Source organism: Hippopotamus amphibius, chromosome 15 (assembly GCF_030028045.1).
Source record: "Hippopotamus amphibius kiboko isolate mHipAmp2 chromosome 15, mHipAmp2.hap2, whole genome shotgun sequence".
Classification (NCBI taxonomy): Eukaryota; Metazoa; Chordata; class Mammalia; order Artiodactyla; family Hippopotamidae; genus Hippopotamus; species Hippopotamus amphibius.
In genome coordinates this window covers 18,482,447-18,500,186 of record NC_080200.1, presented here as the reverse complement: position 1 = coordinate 18,500,186, position 17,740 = coordinate 18,482,447, and the positions used below count along the sequence as shown (strand labels likewise).

Genomic DNA, 17,740 nt, shown 5'->3' with positions numbered 1-17,740 from the left:
TTTTATTTGTGGGAATCTGGATTTTATTTTAGGTGGGGTGAGCAGTTATGGGAAGACTGTTCAGCAGAGGGGTACAATGATCTGATTTCGGATTTTTAAGTCCACTCTGGGCACTGCATGGAGAATGGAACATAGGAGTGAGGCAGGTTAAAATGGCCACAATAATATCTCCCATCCCACATTCTCTTGCTCAAGGAATGTTACAAGGTCACCTTGACACACCACGCATTGAGAGAGGTAGAGTCTGTGTCCATTCCCCTTGAATCTGGTGCCAGAAGTATCACAGTGTGACACTTCAAGCTGGATCAGAAAAGGTAATGTAGCTTCTGCCTTGTTCATTGTTGAAGCCCTGGGTAGCTATGTAAGAAACCTAACTACCCTGACTACTGACCTGCTAAGAGGAACCCAGTTCACACCAAGAGGCCTGTGGTGGTGCCAGCCCACATCTGGTATGAACTGCAAGACCTGTAAGTGAACATGCCTCCAGATGACCCTGGCCCCTCATTTGTTGAGTCACACCTAAACCTCAAAGTCTTTCCAACTGAGAAGTAGAGACAATCAATGTCAGCTCTGCCCTGCCCCAGTTGCTGACCCACAGCATCTGTGAGCATCATGAAATGACTGTTTCACACCACTAAGTTTCGGGAGGGTTGGTTAAAGATCAGTAGTGACTGGAATTGGGGGAAGAGGGGAGTGGAGAACTTGGTGGAGGAGGGAGGCACCAGAGTGGTATCTGGGAAACTAAGGAAGAGAGGGTGTCATCAAAAGGAGTGGTGCCAGGGCCTGCACCAGGCTGGAGCAGTGGATGGAAGGAAAGAGAAGGGATTTCTGCAGGATGCATTTTGGAAGTAAACCCAAGAGAACTTGCTATATGCGATCACCAACGGAGGGTGGGTAAGAGGAAAGACGAGGGCCCGGGACTGCGCCACGATATTGAGAGTTGGTGCCCAGGAAGGTAGCACAGAGCCCCCGTTCCTTCCCCACCCCTGCCTGGGCTACGGACTACATCTCCCAGCATTGCTCGCTCCGGCCGCGGGAAAGGGGAAGAAAAAAAAAAAGTTTGGGCCAAGCATTCCCGGAATGCGCTTCCTGCTGGCGCGGGGCGGGGGGCAGGCGGGGAGGCCCGGGAGGGCGGGGGGCGGCGCGGCCGGAGCCCCGGGCGCGCACTCCGCCCGGCCCGGGCCCCAGCATGGCTGAGCCGCTGCTCAGGAAAACCTTCTCCCGCCTTCGGGGCCGGGAGAAACTTCCCCGGAAAAAGTCGGACGCGAAGGAGCGCGGTGAGAGGGGGAAGTGGGGAAGAAGGGGCGCCGAACCCTGTCCGGACTGGAAGGGGGTCCCGGGGCCCCAAGAAGGGACCGCTGAGGGAACAGGGGTAGCCCTGCGGAGCCCCCTGCGGGCCGGGGATGGGGGCCGGGGCAGACAGGGGTCCTGGAAGTAACGGGCTGGGGGGAAAGGGGGCGCGGACCGTTATGTGCGCCTGGCCAGGGATGCCAGCGCTGCGGGCTCCTTGGGAGGCCCGGGAGGGGGGCCTCGCCCCTGACAGGAAATGGGGCCGAGGCAGAGCGCCTCGAGAGTGGAGGGGAGGAGGAGCTGGGAGGCCGAGAAACTGGGGCTTAGTCAGGCCAGGCAGGGGACACCCTGAGCCCTGGAGACCTGGGATGGGAGATGGGGGCGTACTCCTGCAGAGGAGGGAGAGAGGCAGTGCATCAGTCATGGTGGCCACCCCTCATCCGCCTCTCACCTATGAACTGGTGACTGCAGCTGCACCCACCTTAGGCAGCCCCAGGAAATTGTCCCCTTTATACAGATGGGGAAACTGAGGCACAGAGCAGTTGGGTAATTTACCCAGTGCCAGTGAAGTGAGTTACCAGCTCTGTGGACTATGCTACTAAATGAGACCCCAGAGACAGTCCTGGGGAGTGGAAGTCTGAAGTGACCAGAGGAGGGAGTCCTTAAAGAAATGGGCAAGACCTTGAAGAAATGGGAGCTGCGTGGGACAGGAAGTCCCAGAAAGGAAGGAGTTAAAGGAGGGAGGGCAGAAGACTCCATGGATCTGACCTCCCCCCAGGCCTTCCCAAAGATTCCCAGGGTTCCCAGGGCAGAGAAGGAACAGAGGTGCCCACGCACAAACACACACAGGAAGCAGCCCGGGATGTCAGAAAGAAGAGGATGGGGGTTGGGGGGCGGGGGGAGAATCCAAAGGCATTGCCCATGGGGGTCTGGCCTGGGCTGGGAGGTGGGGGTGGCCACTCCAGGATGGGGGCAGAGTTTAGGAAGACAGGCAGGGAGGTGGGAAGTGACATGGTGCAGGTAAGGGAAAACCCAGCAGGCATTCACTCGCTGTCATGCCTGTTCCTGTCTTTCAAGCAAGCTAGCCAGTGTCCACTGTGGGCTGTGTGCTTGACTAAGATATGAATGCCTAGGAAGTGCTCTCCATGCTGAGCTCCCCAAAGCCTCCCTGAAGGGAAGCATCAAACCCCCCCATTTCACAGGAGGACACTGAGGCTCAGAGATGGAAAGCCACTTGCCCAAAGCCACCCAGTGGGAAGGGACAAGGGCAGGGCTCCACGCCAGAGTTAATGAGAGGCATGGGGAAGCAGAGTGGGGAATGCAGAGCCCAGGCCCAAAGAAACCCCACCGGACCTCTGAGGCTGGAGGGCAGAGGGACAGAGTCCTGTTTGGGACACCAGGGCCGGGGCAGCGTTGGGGGTGGGGGCATGCTATAAGCTGGTAACAGATGAGATTACTGGCCTGCAGCCACCCATTCCAAATGAACGTGTGGAGTGTGTCAGGGCTGAGTGCACCCTAGCCCAGCCCCTGCTTGGCGAAGAGCCCTGGGCTGGGACTGCTTTGGGGGCAGTGGGAGGCTGAGTGTCGCTCTCCTTGCTCTCTGACAGGCCGCCCATCCCAGCGCCCAGAGCCTAGTCCTCCAGAGCCAGAGCCCCAGGCCCCAGAAGGATCCCAGGCTGGAGCAGAGGGGCCCCCCAGCCCTGAGGCATCTCGGAGCCCGGCTCGGGGTGCCTACCTGCAGAGCCTGGAGCCCAGCAGCCGACGATGGGTGCTGGGTGGGGCCAAACCACCAGATGAGGTCGCTTTGGGGCCCGGGGTACCTGGCAGTGGGGAGCCTGCTGGTGAGATCTGGTACAACCCCATCCCTGAGGAGGATCCCAGACTCCCGGCATCTGAGCTCCCAGGCCCACAGCCAGTCTCAGATGAGCCGGAGAGCCTGGCCTCCCCAGGTGAGCACAAGCCTCACAGCCCAGGACCCCCAAGATGATTACAAGCCTCACCCCCATCCCAAGCCCGGATATCTGGACCCTGAGATCTGCTCTCCCCATAGGCGCAGCCCCCGCCAGTCCCCCAACCAAAGCTTCCCGTACCAAGTCCCCCGGCCCGGCCAGGCGCCTCTCAATGAAGATGAAGAAGCTGCCAGAGCTGCGGCGCCGCCTGAGTCTGCGGAGCACCCGGGCTGGCCGAGAGCGCGAGCGAGCCGCCCCCGCAGGCTCGGTCATCAGCCGTTACCACCTGGACAGCAGCGTGGGGACCCCGGGGCGGGCAGCAGTGGCTGAGGGCACACGGGGCCTGAGGGCCGGTTACCTGAGTGATGGCGACTCTCCTGAGCGCCCGGCAGGGCCACCGTCGCCCACCGCCTTCCGCCCCTATGAGGTGGGCCCATCGGCTCGGACGCCCCCCGCTGCACTCTGGGGCCGCCTCAGCCTGCACCTGTATGGGCTGGGGGGGCTGCGACCAGCACCTGGGTCTACTCCGCGAGACCTCTGCTGCCTGCTGCAGGTGGATGGGGTGGCCCGGGCCCGAACGGGGCCGCTGCGTGGGGGGCCAGACTTCCTGCGGCTGGACCACACCTTCCACCTGGAACTCGAGGCTGCTCGGCTGCTGCGGGCCCTGGTGCTGGCGTGGGACCCTGGCGTTCGGCGGCACCGGCCCTGTGCCCAGGGCACTGTGCTGCTGCCCACTGTTTTCCGAGGTAGGATGCATGGCTGCAGGGGAGGAAGGGTAAGACATGGGATTCAGCTAAGGGCTCCCTCCCTCCTCCAGAGTGCCCAGGGTACTAAGCCCAGGGTGGGGCATGGCTTGGAGTAGGGGCCAGGGCACAGGAGCCTGTGGGGCAGACGCCACTCAGGAGGTCCCCTTGTGTCTTCAGGGTGCCAGGCCCAGCAGCTGGCTGTGCGCCTGGAGCCCCAAGGGCTGCTGTATGCCAAGCTGACCCTGTCAGAGCAACGGGAAGCACCAGGCACAGCCGAGCCCCGCGTTTTCGGGCTGCCCCTGCCACTGCTGGTGGAGAGAGAGCAGTCCCCGGGCCAGGTGCCCCTCATCATCCAGAAGTGTGTTGGGCAGATCGAGCGCCGAGGGCTGCGGGTAAGTCCTTCACCCCACCCTAGCTAGCCCCCAGACCTCAGAACCACTCCCCAGAACACCCAGGGTACGGAGGCCAGGCTTCTCCCTACCCTACCTTGGGAAATCCTGGCTCCAATCTCAGCCTAGACAAGGGCAGGAGCACCACCCCCCACCAGACCCTAGCACCTAGCCCAGAACTCATGGGTCATCTGTTCATTTAGTAACAGAATCCCAGCCCTTCTGGAGCTCAGAGTCTGATGGGGAAAAAGACATGTCTCTAATAAATCACATATGTAAAACTGTGGCTGGGATATGAGTGAAGAAGCTGGAAGAGATTAAAGCAGGACCTGACCGGCTGGTTGGGGTAGTCAGGGAAGGCTTTCCAGAGGAGGTGACAAGGAGTAAGCTGAAAAGGAGTTTCCTGCATCAAAGGAGGTGGGTTCCAGGACAAGTCATACAGAGGGTTTACAGGGTCAGCTTGTCCAGGCAGCCAGGTGGGATCCCCCAAGACAGGCATCAGAGAAGCAGGAAGGCAGCCAGTGAAGCTGCCTTCCACCTCTCAGCCCATTGCCACCCTGATCCAGACCTCTGGCCCTCACCCCACAGGGCCCTGATCAATCTGTGGCCCTGACAAGAAGACATCTCTCTGCTCCTACCCTCAGGTAGTGGGGCTATACCGTCTGTGTGGCTCAGCAGCTGTGAAGAAAGAACTTCGAGATGCCTTTGAGCGGGACAGTGCAGCTGTCTGCCTCTCTGAGGACCTGTACCCCGATATCAATGTCATTACTGGTCAGCATGCCCCTTCTCTCTCCTACCTGCTCCCCATTCAGCCCTCACCTCAAGGCAGTCCCTGTGGTCCCTCTGGGACCTCACCCCTTCTGTTGGCCTTGCTTTCACTTTCCTGCACCTATCCTCCTCCTCTTTCCCCCCTCCTAGCCCCAGATGAACCTCCAGCCTCAGAAACCAAGGGTGTCCTAACCAGAGTGGACCCTGTATCCACAGGCATCCTCAAGGATTATCTACGGGAGTTGCCTACTCCACTCATCACCCAGCCCCTCTATCAGGTGGTGCTGGAGGCCATGGCCCAAGGGCCCCCGAGCAGGGCTCCTTCCAGCACTGAGGGCACCCGTGGGCTCCTCAGCTGCCTGCCAGATGTGGAGAGGGTGAGTTGGGCCTGGTGTGATCAGGCGGGACAGGGAGTTGGCTGACATCAGCAGAATGTTTCACCCATACCTGGGCCAGTGAGGGCCATGAATGTGTGGCATTGTCACAATTCTAGAAAATAGGTGCTATTAGTATCCCCCCTTTATAGACATGGAAGCCAAAGCCCAGAGCAGTTGAGTGAGTTACCTAAGATCTCATAGATGGATGTATCAAAAATACAGACTCTGAACACAGGTCTGTCTATCTACCATAAGGGAAGTTCCTGGCTATGGTAACCTGGACAAGTCCCAACCCTCTCTGTGCCTCAACATCCTCATCTGTAAAATGGGATTAATACCAGCCCTGCCTAACACACAGAGGAGTAGGCTCAAGCCCAAGTTCTGCCATTTCAAAGTTAAATTACCTTTCGCCTCAGTCTCCCCTCCAGCAAAATGGGATCTTAATACTAATACCTAGTGGTTAAGTCTGAGCTGGGTCATCTCCCAGCTATGAGAACTCACACCTCAATTTCCCCATTCTGAACCACCTTAGTCTCCCTCAGGTGCGACAGGGGACCGGCTTTGCCCACCTCATGCTCTCCCAACCCTCTCCTCTCAGGCTACACTGACGCTTCTCCTGGACCACCTGCGCCTTGTCTCCTCCTTCCACGCCCACAACCGTATGACTCCGCAGAACCTGGCCGTTTGCTTCGGTCCTGTGCTGCTGCCAGCGCGCCAGGCCCCCGCTAGGCCCCGCATCCGCAGCTCTGGCCCGGGCCTCTCGAACGCAGTGGACTTCAAGCGCCACATCGAGGTGCTGCACTACCTGCTGCAGGCCTGGCCAGGTGAGCGCGCCCCTGCCCGCGCGCCGCAGGTCCGAGCCAGGCCGCGGCGACAATGCTTTCTCAAGAGGCCAATTAGAGTCTCAGGCTTCAGGGCGAGCCACGCCCCCTCATCAGATTAAGCTGGTACCTGGCTGCCTCTGCAACCAGTTCTAGCTCAGCCAGTGAAATCCTGATCCGGTCGAAGGCCTTGCCTTTCGACAGGCCAATCAGGGGCCTGGTTACCTAAACATCCAATCAGAGGCCTAGTTGCCACCGCTGGGCGTGACATCATCCAAGCCCTCCCTCTCCCTCTGCAGATCCCCGCAGGCCCCCAGAAGCTCCGGAGCTCGTCTCGTACCTGAGGCCCAAACGACAGCCGCCGCTGCACTTGCCGCTAGCGAGCCCCGAAGTGGTGACTCGGCCCCGCGGTCGGGGCGGCCCCGAGAGCCCCCCGAGCAACCGCTACGCCGGTGACTGGAGCGTTTGCGGGCGGGACTTCCTGCCCTGCGGGCGGGACTTCCTGTCCGGGCCGGACTACGACCACGTGACGGGCAGTGACAGCGAAGACGAGGACGAAGAGGCTGGCGAGCCGACTGGCGCCACCGACTTCGAAGACGACTTCGAGGCTCCCTTCAACCCTCACCTGAACCTCAAAGACTTTGATGCCCTCATCCTGGACCTGGAGAGAGAGCTCTCCAAGCAGATCAACGTGTGTCTCTGAGCCGGGCGGGGCCGGACCCCGATTACTAAGGCCCGGCTCCTGGTTGCCAAGGCGATGCCCTAACAACCCAGCAGGACCAGACCTCAGGCCGAGCTCCTGGTTCCTGGGGAGTTGCCTAGCGACCAGCCAACCCGTTGCTGAAGCTCATTCCTCGTTTCCAGTGCTCAGTATTTGGGTACTGGTTGCGAAGGCCGGGGACTGGGGGGTGTTAGGGACCAGCTATTGTGGCCATCTTTTCTGAGTTCCAAGGGTTTCTTCCCTGGCTGCCAAAAGGCACTTCTGCTTGCAGGGCTAGCTGGTCTCTCTTGCTTCCCCTTAGCCAGGGAAACACCAGTTACTGTGACCATCACCCTGGGATGGTGATACACCACCCCCAGTCCGTCCTCTTGCTGCTGCCAACCAAATCAGTATTAGCTTTGAGCACTGCACTCTGCTTCTCCCTCAGCGGGCCCAAGGACTGTCATGAGGTACTGTCTGAGGCAGGGTTGGGGAAAGCCCCTATCCTGGGCTCTGGCTGGATAGGGGCAGCCTGGGGCTTATAGGAAAACAGCTGGTTTCCCCACCCTCTTTTCCAGGGAAAACCCCATGATTGCCTCAAACCAGCACAAGCAGATAGCAGAGTCTGGCCCTTCCCCTCCCCAATTCTTCTTCCCCATTCCTGAAGAAATTTAGCACTTATAAGACCTCCCTTTTGGAGGGGCCCCACCTGAAGTGTCAGGCTGGGGGCACTTTGGTACGGAACATATTTATTGCCTCCGTGCGTGTGTCTGTGTGTGAGGAGTAGTGTGCATGGACGGGCATGTGGGGCTCTTTCAGGGACCACAGAGGGGGGGAAAGAGTTTGTAGTGCCCAGGCACCCTGAAATCCCCAGTAATGGTGCCTCAGTGGGAGAGTAGGGTCCCCTCCTGTCTCCCCCCCTCTTTCCCTCACTTCCAACTTTGTGGACAATAAATCAATATGCACAGGTTCTGGGATGAGTACTTGGGGGCCCACATGGACCACAGGTGGTTTATTCAGTGTGTAAAATAGGAGGGGAGAAAGGACACAGTTGGGCCCACAAAGAAAAAGGCCCAAGGACTCTCCAGTGCTGCCAGGGAGCCTCTCTGAGCTCAGACCCCTCCAGCCCCTACCTGTCCTCAGTGGAAGTTGTAAAGTCACTGGGTCTCATGGGATAGGCCCAGGGCAAGCAAGGATAAGACTCCAAACCAGCCTGGCACAGTCCAGGGGTGGGAAGAGAGCCAAGGACACTGACCCATGAGGTCCTACACGGCAATGGAGCCATCTCGGAAGTCTGTCCTCGCGATGAGGATGTTGACCACGACCGGGTGGCCATCTTGACACTGCTGCTGGGCATCACGCAGTACCTGTACCACCTGATCCTCTCTCTCTCGTGAAAGCAGCAAGCCCTGGGCCCCCAGTCCCATGGCCGCCTTGTGATAATCTAAAAGGGGAGGTCAAGTCAGAATGGTGGCAGGAACCCAGCCCACCATGCAGCTACCCCAGGAGAGGAACACACAGCCGGGCCTGCAACAGCTTTCCCCCTCCCCACCCATCCCAGGCCCCTCACCGGTATAAGCCAGGCCACAGGCTACATTGCTGCCCAGAGAGGGCACCTGCTCCCGGGAAATCTGGGTCCAGCCAGCATCATTCCCTATCAAGGCCATCACTGGGATCTGCAGGGAGAGGATGAGGCCAGGCCGCAGCCTTTAGTCCCAAGGCTTGGCCAGCCACACGTCAAAGACAGGGACAGGACCCCTGCCAGACAAGAAGCTCCCTCCCCAGCCCAGGCGCTGAGCTTCCCTTGGGTCACCCCGGTCACCTTGTGTCTGACGAAGGTGTCAAATTCGATGAGGCTGTAGCCAAAGGCTCCATCCCCAAACAGGCACCAGACCTGAGGAGGTACCGAGGATGGTTGGGGTGGCTCACGGACCAGAAAGCAGCAAGACTCCTGCCCCCAGCACCCCCTGACTCACCTCGGCATCTGGCTGACAGAGTTTGGCCCCAAGTGCAAATCCTGCACCAACCCCCAGAGTCCCGAAGGCCCCTAGGAGAACCAAGAGCAGGAAGGTATGAAGGGGCCCCGACAGTGCAAGCTGCCCCAGGCACAGGCCCACCCTTACCAGGATCAAGCCAGCGCAGGGGACCACGGGGCTGCACCAGGTGGGCAGCTGTACCCACGAAGTCCCCGCCATCAACCACCAGAATGGAGTTGTCAGGCAGAGTTTCCTCCACCAGCTGCAGTACCCGCACCGGGTTAAGGTTCTGGGCTACAGGCATCAACGCCTTCTCCCTGTGATGGAGCAACGCAGGTCAGCAGAGCCAACAGCACAGCCCGCTGGGAACCCACAACCCCCCCAAAGTCCACTCTACCCAGCCCCCACCGAAAGGCCTGCTCCTTCTGTTGGTCGGCTTGCCGAAGCTCCTCTATCCAGTCTGAGGCCCATGTCTGGCCCTGAAGGCCCTCCACCAGCTTCACCACGAAGGAGCCCACGTCTCCTGGGGAAGGAAGAGGGCACAGCTGCAGGGAAATGGCCTCCTCCTGCCCTTCAAGCCCCAGAGGCCCAAAGACAGCAGGAAGCCAACAGGTACCTGAGCAGGAGGCAAGGCAGCAGGCCGGGGGGCCCCAGCAGGCCAGAGGCAAGATGGGTTAAACACACCCCAGTGCCTGCCGGAACCAGGTTAGGGCAACAGGGGTGAGAGGGAGAGCAAGGTCAAAGAAACTAGATTTAGGGAGCACACAGTGGGTTAGAAACTCACATCAGCCTCTGTCTCCTGCCTTCCCCTCACACCCCAGATCATGCAGTCCTGTCAATTCTGCCTCTGAAACATGTCACTAAAAACACCTCCATCCTCCAAGCACAGCTCTACAACCCAGGCATGCAGAGTGAACAAATAAACAAGCCAGTGATGAGGTACTTTTCACCATCTCCACTTTAGAAATGATCACACAGAGGCTCAGAGATGTTGAGTTTCTCCTCCCCATCCAACCCCACTCCAGGCCTCATTGTTTCTGTCCTGGCCCTAACAGCCCCCTTGCCTCCCACTTGGTCCCCTCCAACTCGCTGCCCAACAGCTGCTACAGTGGATCTTCCCAAACATGAATGCAAATGGTGCCACTTCTCTGCCTGACACAAGTTCCCTCTCACCTACACTGCAGGGTAGTCAATACTTGGAATGATGGACAAAGCAGGGCATGGAAAAGCCACGGAAGAGGACTGAAGAGGGGTAGAGGAGCCACGACAGGACAACAGAGACCTCAGGGCAGGTCCTAAGGGCAGCGGGCGGCATGGAGAGTACAGCCAGGGGATGTGATCACATGCACATTCCCAGGCCTTCCCTCTGGTGTACAGCCTACCATTAGTACATCAAGAAGCACCCATCGGTCTAAGGACCAAATATGTGTCTCTGGCCGACTGGGTGCCCCCTGGGGCAGGGTCCAGAGCTTGGTCACCAGCACCCAGCTCAAGCCAGCTGCAGCAGAGGCCAGGAGGAGAGGGACTGGCAAGAACACGTATGTGGGGGGGGCCGTTAGGGGCTCACCCTGCACAGCCTCCTGGGGCTTCCAGAACATGTCTGAGTTGATCAACATCTCTTTCCGGCTACGGTTTACAACGATGATCTTGCTGCTGCGACTGAGGACACGGCCATAGGACAGGCGGAAGTCACACACCATTCCTGGGGTAGCGACGGGGTCTCAGTGGACAAAGGGCCACCATCCTGGGGAGTGCTCGCTACCTTACATAATCCATCATGGTAGACTGAATGCAGAAAAGCCCCCGTTCTTCACCTCTGCCTGTGCCAGGGTCACCTGCAATGAGACTTTGCAGCTCCCCACCCCTTGAACCTGGGCTGGCCTCAGGACATGCTTTGACCCACAGAATGTAAGAGAACTGATGGTGTGCGTTCCTGAGGCCAGACCTCCAGAAGCCCTGCAGCTTCCACTCTTTCTCTCTCTCCAATAACCTTGCTCCCCCAGCCCTGCATGTTTCTCATCATCCACCAAGTGAACAAGCCCAGGCTAGCCCGCTGGATGATAAGAAACATGGAGGAGAAGGTAGGGGAGAGAGAGAGAACTCAGTTACCCCAGGTGAGGCCACGCTAGCCCAGCCTACAGCCAACCAAATCCCAAGTATACCAGCCAGCCCAGCCTGGATCAGCACAGTTGCCTTCCCCGCCTCTTCAACTGCAGACTCAGGAATGAGCCCTGCCGAAATGAGAAAAACTACCACCTAACCCACAGGTGGGTATTGAGAAATAATAAGTGCATTTTAAGCCACTGAGTTTGGGGTGGTTATTATACAACAATAACTAACTGACACAACTATTATGTGCCTGGCAGGATTCAAAGCACTTTATGTAAAAATATATACTCTGTAGGTGTGCGTGTTGTGTAACTTCTGTATAATGCACACAAATGCAAATGCTGTACACAAAGAACCACAGGTGCCTGCTATCTGTGCATCCTCCTTTGTGTAAAAAGCTGGGTCACAGCGCACAACTGCAACCTGGCGAGAGTTTACCTGAATTTCAGGTCCAGGGGAAGTGGTGGGGTGAGAGGTAGGAGGGTGGGTGAATATGAGTGGGGTGCCAGCCAGTACCTGACTAGGAGGGGCAAGGTCACACAATTAGGGAGGTGCCTAGAGGGAGGGAAAGGGAAGGGAAGGCAGGAGGATGAGGCCCACCTGCCAGGACAACGACATCTGCCTTCTTCAGGGCAGCGCTGCGGTTCTGACGGATGTGGAGGGGGTGGTTCCGGCCCAGCAGTCCCCGTGCCATCCCGCCCAGGAAGCAGGGGACACCCAGGGTTTCCACAGCAACCCTAGGGGTCCAGGCAGAACAGACGTAAGCGTGGCACGTGTGGCCAAGGGCCTGCGCCTCCTCACAGGGCACCAGGGGACCAGGGACGTGACAGTAAGGGCAAGCCTGAGGCTTCTCACCGAAGTCTGTCTGCGGATGTCGGAGGCAACAGGGCCTGACTTCCAAGCAGCATAAGGGGCCTTTTGGCCCGGCTCAGGATCTCAACACAGCGCTGAACCTGGGGCAAGAGGTGGGGCTCACCAACCCTGAGTCAGCATCAGCCCCCAAGATCAGAGCCCCAGGACTGATTCAGAGAGAAGCCACTCAGAAGGTGGGGGTCCCTGGCCAGGGAACAGAGGCAATTCACCTGTTGAGGGGAAGCCTGGGGGATGTCCAGAGGCAGAGGCCCCTCAGGCTGAGGCTCCCAGGCTCCTGCAAAGAGGTTGGCCAGGTGATTCTCTAAGTACCTGCGAAGGGGAGAGGAAGAGGCAGTTACCAGGAGTAATTACCAGGGTTCCAGAAGCTGAAGGAGGAGAAGGGCCAAGAAAGGAACCAGAAGGTCAGTAGGACAGGAACACAGGTGAAAGAGCAACAGCCCAGGGACAGACAGATGCCAGTGGCCGAGTTTCCAGTGGCCTGTTTCCCCTCAGAAGCTTCTGGTGACCACCCCAACCTGACACAGACTCTCAGAAACAAGTGCCACAGGCGTGGAGCACCACGGCCGCAGGGTCAAGCAGAGGTGGGCTTGAGTTCTGTGGCTCTGCTGCTTCTTATGTGACTTTGGGTGAGGGACTTAACTTTTCTGAGCTTCCTTCGCTGTAAAATGTAAAAGGGAACATCTCTCCCAAGGTTCAGTGACCCACCCACTCAGGGTATAAAGCACGCTACAAAACACTCAATTAACGGGAGCTATTAACATCGTCCGTACCCTTGCCCTTCTCTGGCTTCTGACATCTCCTTACTCATTGGGTCACAGGGCCCTGACTTTCCATGAGGCCCCGTGAACGGCCCTGGAGACACAAAGATAAATCCTGCTCAGCCCTGCCCTCAAGGAAACCCAATCCAGCCAAAAACACACATGCGGGCATCAGCCAGCTGGAATTAGAGCCTGAAGCTTCTGCTTCTCATGAGGAGAAGTAATGACTGCAGAAAATGGGAAGAGACCAAGGATGGAACCATGGGGAACCCTAACGTGGAAAGAAAAGGCAAGGCATAAGCCATCCTTGCAGGGGGCCAGCTCCCTAATCATGGTGGAGGAAGTTTGGGAGACAACTTGCCTTACACTTGATATGACACTGGACTCAGATAATAATGGTTAATTCTTTTATACTTCAGCATATGCTTCGTGCTATCAAAATAATCTCACTTCATTCCTCACAGAATCTTAGTCTAGAGAGAAAAGGCAACATTTATCCACCTTACAGATGAGGAAGCTGACATCAGGAAAGGTTTAATCACAATATATGTAAGTCAAACGGTTATGCTGTACCCCTTCAACTTACAGAGTGCTGTATGTCAATTATATCTCAATAAAACCGGAAGAAAAAAAAAAGAGGTTTAATCATCTGCTCAAGGTTAACACAGCTAGTTAGTGGCGGTCCTGGAATTCAAACCCATCTCTCTGGACGTTCACTTCACTCATCATATATGGAACATAGCTCTGTGGATAAAGCATTGAAGGTTCCTCTGGGCCGAATCCTAGTGTGCCATCAGCAAACTGGACACTTCATGCAAGTCATTCAGCTTCCGTAGGTCTCAGTTACCTAATCTATAAAATGGGCATAATAATGGCTCTGAGTCTTACCTCAAAAGCTTGTCATAAAAGACATGTGAGTAAACCTACTACTCCTTGAGCTGGCCCTCAGGGTGCTTCTCACACGCCCACGCGCAGGGACCTGTCTGTCCTGTTCATGCCCATCCTGGTACCTAGCACATAGCGGCACTTGCTAAATATTTGGAGGGGGAGTGGAAGGCAGAGGGGCAAGGACAGGCAAACAGAAGGGACAGAGGAGAAAGAGGAGGAAGAGGAGAACTGATTCGCCTTGCTGTGCCCTATTTCAGCCAGGCCCACCTCAGTGGTGACCAAACATGGATCCTTTTTACATACCTCTGCTCGGACCATGCCCCTACTTAGAACCCTTTTTATTCTCTCAAAAGAAAGAAATTCCCCCTTGAAACTTATAGCTCTTCCAGGAAAACCTTCAATCTTGTCCCAGGCCAGCCCAGCGGCCCTGCTCTCTCCAACATCCAGGCCGCTCACCACTCAGAAGTCCCATAGTGGCCCCAAAGTGAGCTATGCCCATGTCATGGGCCTATAGAGACCCACTGTCCCCTTATCCTGGCCTGCTGGAGGTCCAGGCACTCGTATGTGATCCATCCACATCTCTACATCCCATAGCTACCACCCAGAGTCCAGGCAACCATCATCTCTCATCCCAGTGAATGCCACACCTCCTCCCTGGCTTCCCAGCTTCCACCTAACCCAAAGTCCACTCTCCAGCAACAGTCACAGGGAACATAATAAAAACCTAAACCAGGGTATCCCGTGCCAACGCTTGAGGCCCTGCAATGCTTCTCAATGACTCTCAAATTAAAAACAAAGCCCAGGTCTGCCCAGTGGTTCCTGCTGGCTGCTCGGAGCTGAGCCTCTGCCCCTCTCCCCTTTGGTCACCTGTTACCACCACATGGGCCACTTTGCTTTCCCAAACCACCAACTTCATTCCTGCCTCAGGACTTTTACATATGCTATTTCCTCTACCTAGAATGCTCTTCCCAAGACTAGCTCCTCTCAACTGATGTACAAATCAATGAATGAGTCAAAGAAGGGAACCGGTGCTGGCGGGAGGTTGCAGGAGAAGCCAGGGGATAGGAGAGGCTATGATAGGAGTTGGGCTACTTACCAGGAGACTGCTCGACCCACAAGGCCCTTGGGTGGCTTAGCTGGCACCATCTCCTTCTGAACCATGAAGTAGGGGTACAGCACATCAATAGGTAGTTCCACAAACACCGGACCTGCATGGACAGCAAGAATACTGTCTGCTGTGCCTCCCAGGCCCCAGGCCCTAGGGCCTGACCACTGCCCAAACCCCGCCCCACCACCTACCCGGGGTGCCCGACTGAGCAGCAGCTATCGCGGCCCTCAGCGTGGGGATGATATCCCGCACCCTCCGGACAGAAGCACAAAACTTGCAGAGTGGCTGGAACAGGGACATCTGATCAACAGCCTGCAGTGCACCCCGGTTCTGGAGGAGACAGGAAGGAATCCAGGGAGTCAACACATGAGAACTTCCAGGCTCCCTGGGGCCCCTGCCACCCCTCAAGGACGGGGTACCTGCAGCAGGCTGCTGGCAGCCCCACCCAGAAGCAGGACTGGGGACTGGGCTATCTGGGCATTCTTCACCGCAGTCACTGTGTTGGTGAGGCCAGGGCCTGCTGTCACTGCCGCCACGCCCACCATCCCTGGAACACAAACCCTGTCACAGCTGTGTCCACCCTCCTGGCCAACCCCCCCCCCCCCCAAAAAAAAAAACATCCCTGCGCCTCAAAGACATCCCAGTCTCAGCAGCCCCTAGCCCTCTCCACTCTGCCCTCACCGGTCAGGCGGGCCACGGCATCAGCAGCAAAGACGGCTGTGACTTCGTGGCGGGTGTCAACCACGCGGATGCCCAGCTTCTCACAGGCCACCAGCAGTGGGGAAATGTGCCCACCGACCAGCGTGAAAAGGAACCGCACACCATGGGCCTTTAGCACGGCTGCCACATTCTCCCCACCATGCCGGATGCTAGCCTTGTCCACCTGGGCCCAAAGAGGAAGAAAAGCGAGACTGTCAAGGACCAGGGCACGGGCATCAGGGCAGGTGGGAAGAGGGACGATCCCCCTCCCCCAGGAAGGAAGGCAGGGGCAGAGTCGGAGGTCAAGGGAAGGTTTGTGTTGCTTAGGCACATATTATACTATACACCAGGCTCAGAGTAGGACATAAGATCTCATCAGATCCTCTTGACATTTTACAACTACAGAGACCAAGACTCCTGAGCAGGATTCAAAGTCCCATAACCAATGCTCTTAAAGCACCTCACTCTATAACACTGCCCGCCTCAGGGATGGTGTAGCAAGCAGGAAGAAAGATTAGGGAAGGTGGATCCACAGAACCCAAGGGAGTTTGGCCAGGAGCCATCTGCTGGGACTTCAGAAAGGCCTGCCCTGCAGTATCAGGGCCTTGTAATGTGACTGCCAACTCCAGCCTACCAGACTCCCTCCCACTCACTGGGCCCAGCTGACAGGCTGCCAGCCACCTGATGCGGGAGCAGCCTGCTGGGACAGAGAACGCTTCTGCACAGCCCCGCGCACCAGAGACCTTTGCCCTAAAACTCCACAAATCCTCAAGGCTAGCCTTGCTGCTGGTTAGGAGAGGCAAGACTGGGAAGGGGTCAAGTTTGCTCCAGGTTAGGAGAGGAGAGACTAGGGAGAGGGTCTGGAGAAGGGGTAAATTGCCGGGAGAAGAGCCAAGAAGTTCAGAGCGAGGTCTGTGGAGTCAGCTCTCCCCCAAACAGGTCACCTAAGGCAAGCTATCACACAACCTCTCTGAGCCTCGGTTTCCTCTTGTGGAAAATGAAGACAGAAACGAGTATCCATCCAGGAAATGTGTTAGGTACGTGGGAAAATCACTCTAAAGCAGTGAGCTCAGCAGACAGCAACTGTCACAAAACTGTTCTGGCCAGCCACATCCTCTGGCGCCTGCCTTTAGCACTCCGACCCCACCGTGTTAGGGAGCACTGCTCCGTGAAAGGGGCTCAGGACCCCTGAAGAAGGAGGTGGGTGGGGTATTGAGTGTCCAAGCAGCTGTAGCTTCCCGGTGACCTCTTCCTAGAGGCAAAGTCCAGGGCCACACAAGCAGCTCGACAATAGAGACAGGATCCTGGAAAGAATCTCCCGACCAGTCCCTCTGGATTAATCAGACCTCACACTGCCCGCCTGTAAAATGGGTCAGCTGGAAAGAGCGCTGGAAGTCCACTCCTTTGGCTGCCTCCCCCCGGCCCGCCACCCCTGTATTCCCCCGAACCTTGTGCATCAACTGATAGAAGAGCCCTAGGCGGTGAGCTGCGCCCAGCAAGGCGGCCACTAGTGTCATGAAGCCCAGGAGCAGGAACGAGGGGAAGAAGCCCCCATTAGGGGCAGCAGCCGCGGGGGTCTCCATGAAACGGCACCTGAGGGAGAAAAGGCAGTGCTAGGGCGCGGGCGCGGCAATTATATTACCCAGAAGAAAGCACGCCCCCTCTCCCAGCCCAGATCCCGGGCCACGCCCCTTGCCGCGAGTTTCTGCACGGCCACCCCCCTTACACCTCCAGGGCCCAGGCCAGGCCAAGCCTCTCCGGGACCTGGCCACGTCTCTTACAACGCCAGGCCACACCCCCCCCTTAACGTCACCACGACCACCTAAACGAGGTCACCACAGGTCAATGCGGCGACAAAGCCTCAAGATGGTTACCTTCCCACTTACCTACCTCTCCACAGATCGGTGGGAAGCCCCGCCTCTCTTTGACATCAAGGACCCGAATTCAGCCCTAGTGGTGAGCCCACCCCACGTCTACACCCCCAAGTTAGCGTGCACGACCCCGTCCACAAGCCAAGCCCCTCCCCACTAGCGAGCGCCCGAGCCCGAGCCTGACCCCCGACCCCAGGCCGCGAGTCGAGGTCAGGTCTCATCGGGATGCTCCTCCGACCCCGGGGGCACTTTAACCTTCACCTACGGAAACGGCGCTGCCTCCAGGAATTCCGCGCCCTACGTGTCACGTGACCAGGTGCGCGGCTGGAACGGGCCAGCAGGGGCACCTGTTGCCCAGCCCCTTTGGCCCACTTGGATCCGGGCCGCCCCGTAGTCCGGCCCGACGCGCGTGCGCTCA

The 17,740-nt window shown here is 57.7% G+C and overlaps 2 protein-coding genes across 6 annotated transcripts; one reads left to right on the top strand and one right to left on the bottom strand.

The window, feature by feature from the left end:
* Positions 1-1,060: 1,060 nt before the first annotated feature.
* SYDE1 (synapse defective Rho GTPase homolog 1) lies at positions 1,061-8,010 on the top strand. Of its 2 annotated transcripts, XM_057709443.1 has the most exons (8): positions 1,064-1,277; positions 2,898-3,239; positions 3,341-3,985; positions 4,163-4,377; positions 5,019-5,145; positions 5,359-5,519; positions 6,118-6,343; positions 6,640-8,010. In XM_057709443.1, exons 1-8 carry the CDS (start codon positions 1,190-1,192, stop codon positions 7,041-7,043), a joined length of 2,208 nt encoding a protein of 735 aa, XP_057565426.1. In that variant the 5' UTR covers positions 1,064-1,189; the 3' UTR covers positions 7,044-8,010. The 2 variants fall into 2 exon arrangements, with proteins under 2 accessions (XP_057565425.1, XP_057565426.1); XM_057709442.1 differs by having other exon boundaries at positions 1,061-1,277; positions 5,019-5,519.
* Positions 8,011-8,017: 7 nt separating this feature from the next.
* Positions 8,018-17,740, bottom strand: ILVBL (ilvB acetolactate synthase like). 4 transcript variants are annotated; one of them, XM_057709441.1, is made up of 16 exons: positions 17,584-17,740; positions 16,900-17,044; positions 15,434-15,635; positions 15,172-15,299; positions 14,944-15,082; positions 14,741-14,852; positions 12,208-12,307; positions 11,981-12,078; positions 11,726-11,862; positions 10,584-10,718; positions 9,425-9,539; positions 9,164-9,333; positions 9,017-9,087; positions 8,863-8,934; positions 8,611-8,716; positions 8,018-8,484 (listed from the first exon to the last, which is right to left on the bottom strand). In XM_057709441.1, the coding sequence occupies exons 2-16, from the start codon at positions 17,032-17,034 to the stop codon at positions 8,306-8,308; spliced, it is 1,899 nt and encodes a 632-aa protein (XP_057565424.1). In that variant the 5' UTR covers positions 17,035-17,044; positions 17,584-17,740; the 3' UTR covers positions 8,018-8,305. The 4 variants fall into 4 exon arrangements, with proteins under 4 accessions (XP_057565424.1, XP_057565422.1, XP_057565423.1 ...); XM_057709439.1 differs by having other exon boundaries at positions 17,588-17,725; XM_057709440.1 differs by lacking the exon at positions 17,584-17,740 and adding an exon at positions 17,338-17,573.

What these genes read in the sequence shown, in the direction of transcription:
- SYDE1 (XM_057709442.1), top strand. Translation starts at nt 1,190, where the DNA reads ATGGCTGAGCCGCTGCTCAGGAAAACCTTCTCCCGCCTTCGGGGCCGG. An exon ending in GTCGGACGCGAAGGAGCGCG is followed by an intron (nt 1,278 to 2,897) that starts GTGAGAGGGGGA and finishes GCTCTCTGACAG; the next exon opens with GCCGCCCATCCCAGCGCCCA. An exon ending in GCCTGCCAGATGTGGAGAGG is followed by an intron (nt 5,520 to 6,117) that starts GTGAGTTGGGCC and finishes CTCTCCTCTCAG; the next exon opens with GCTACACTGACGCTTCTCCT.
- ILVBL (XM_057709438.1), bottom strand. Translation starts at nt 17,382, where the DNA reads ATGTCAAAGAGAGGCGGGGCTTCCCACCGATCTGTGGAGAG. An exon ending in CCTGCGCTGGCTTGATCCTG is followed by an intron (nt 9,088 to 9,163) that starts GTAAGGGTGGGC and finishes TGGTTCTCCTAG; the next exon opens with GGGCCTTCGGGACTCTGGGG. An exon ending in ACACCTTCGTCAGACACAAG is followed by an intron (nt 8,717 to 8,862) that starts GTGACCGGGGTG and finishes CTCTCCCTGCAG; the next exon opens with ATCCCAGTGATGGCCTTGAT.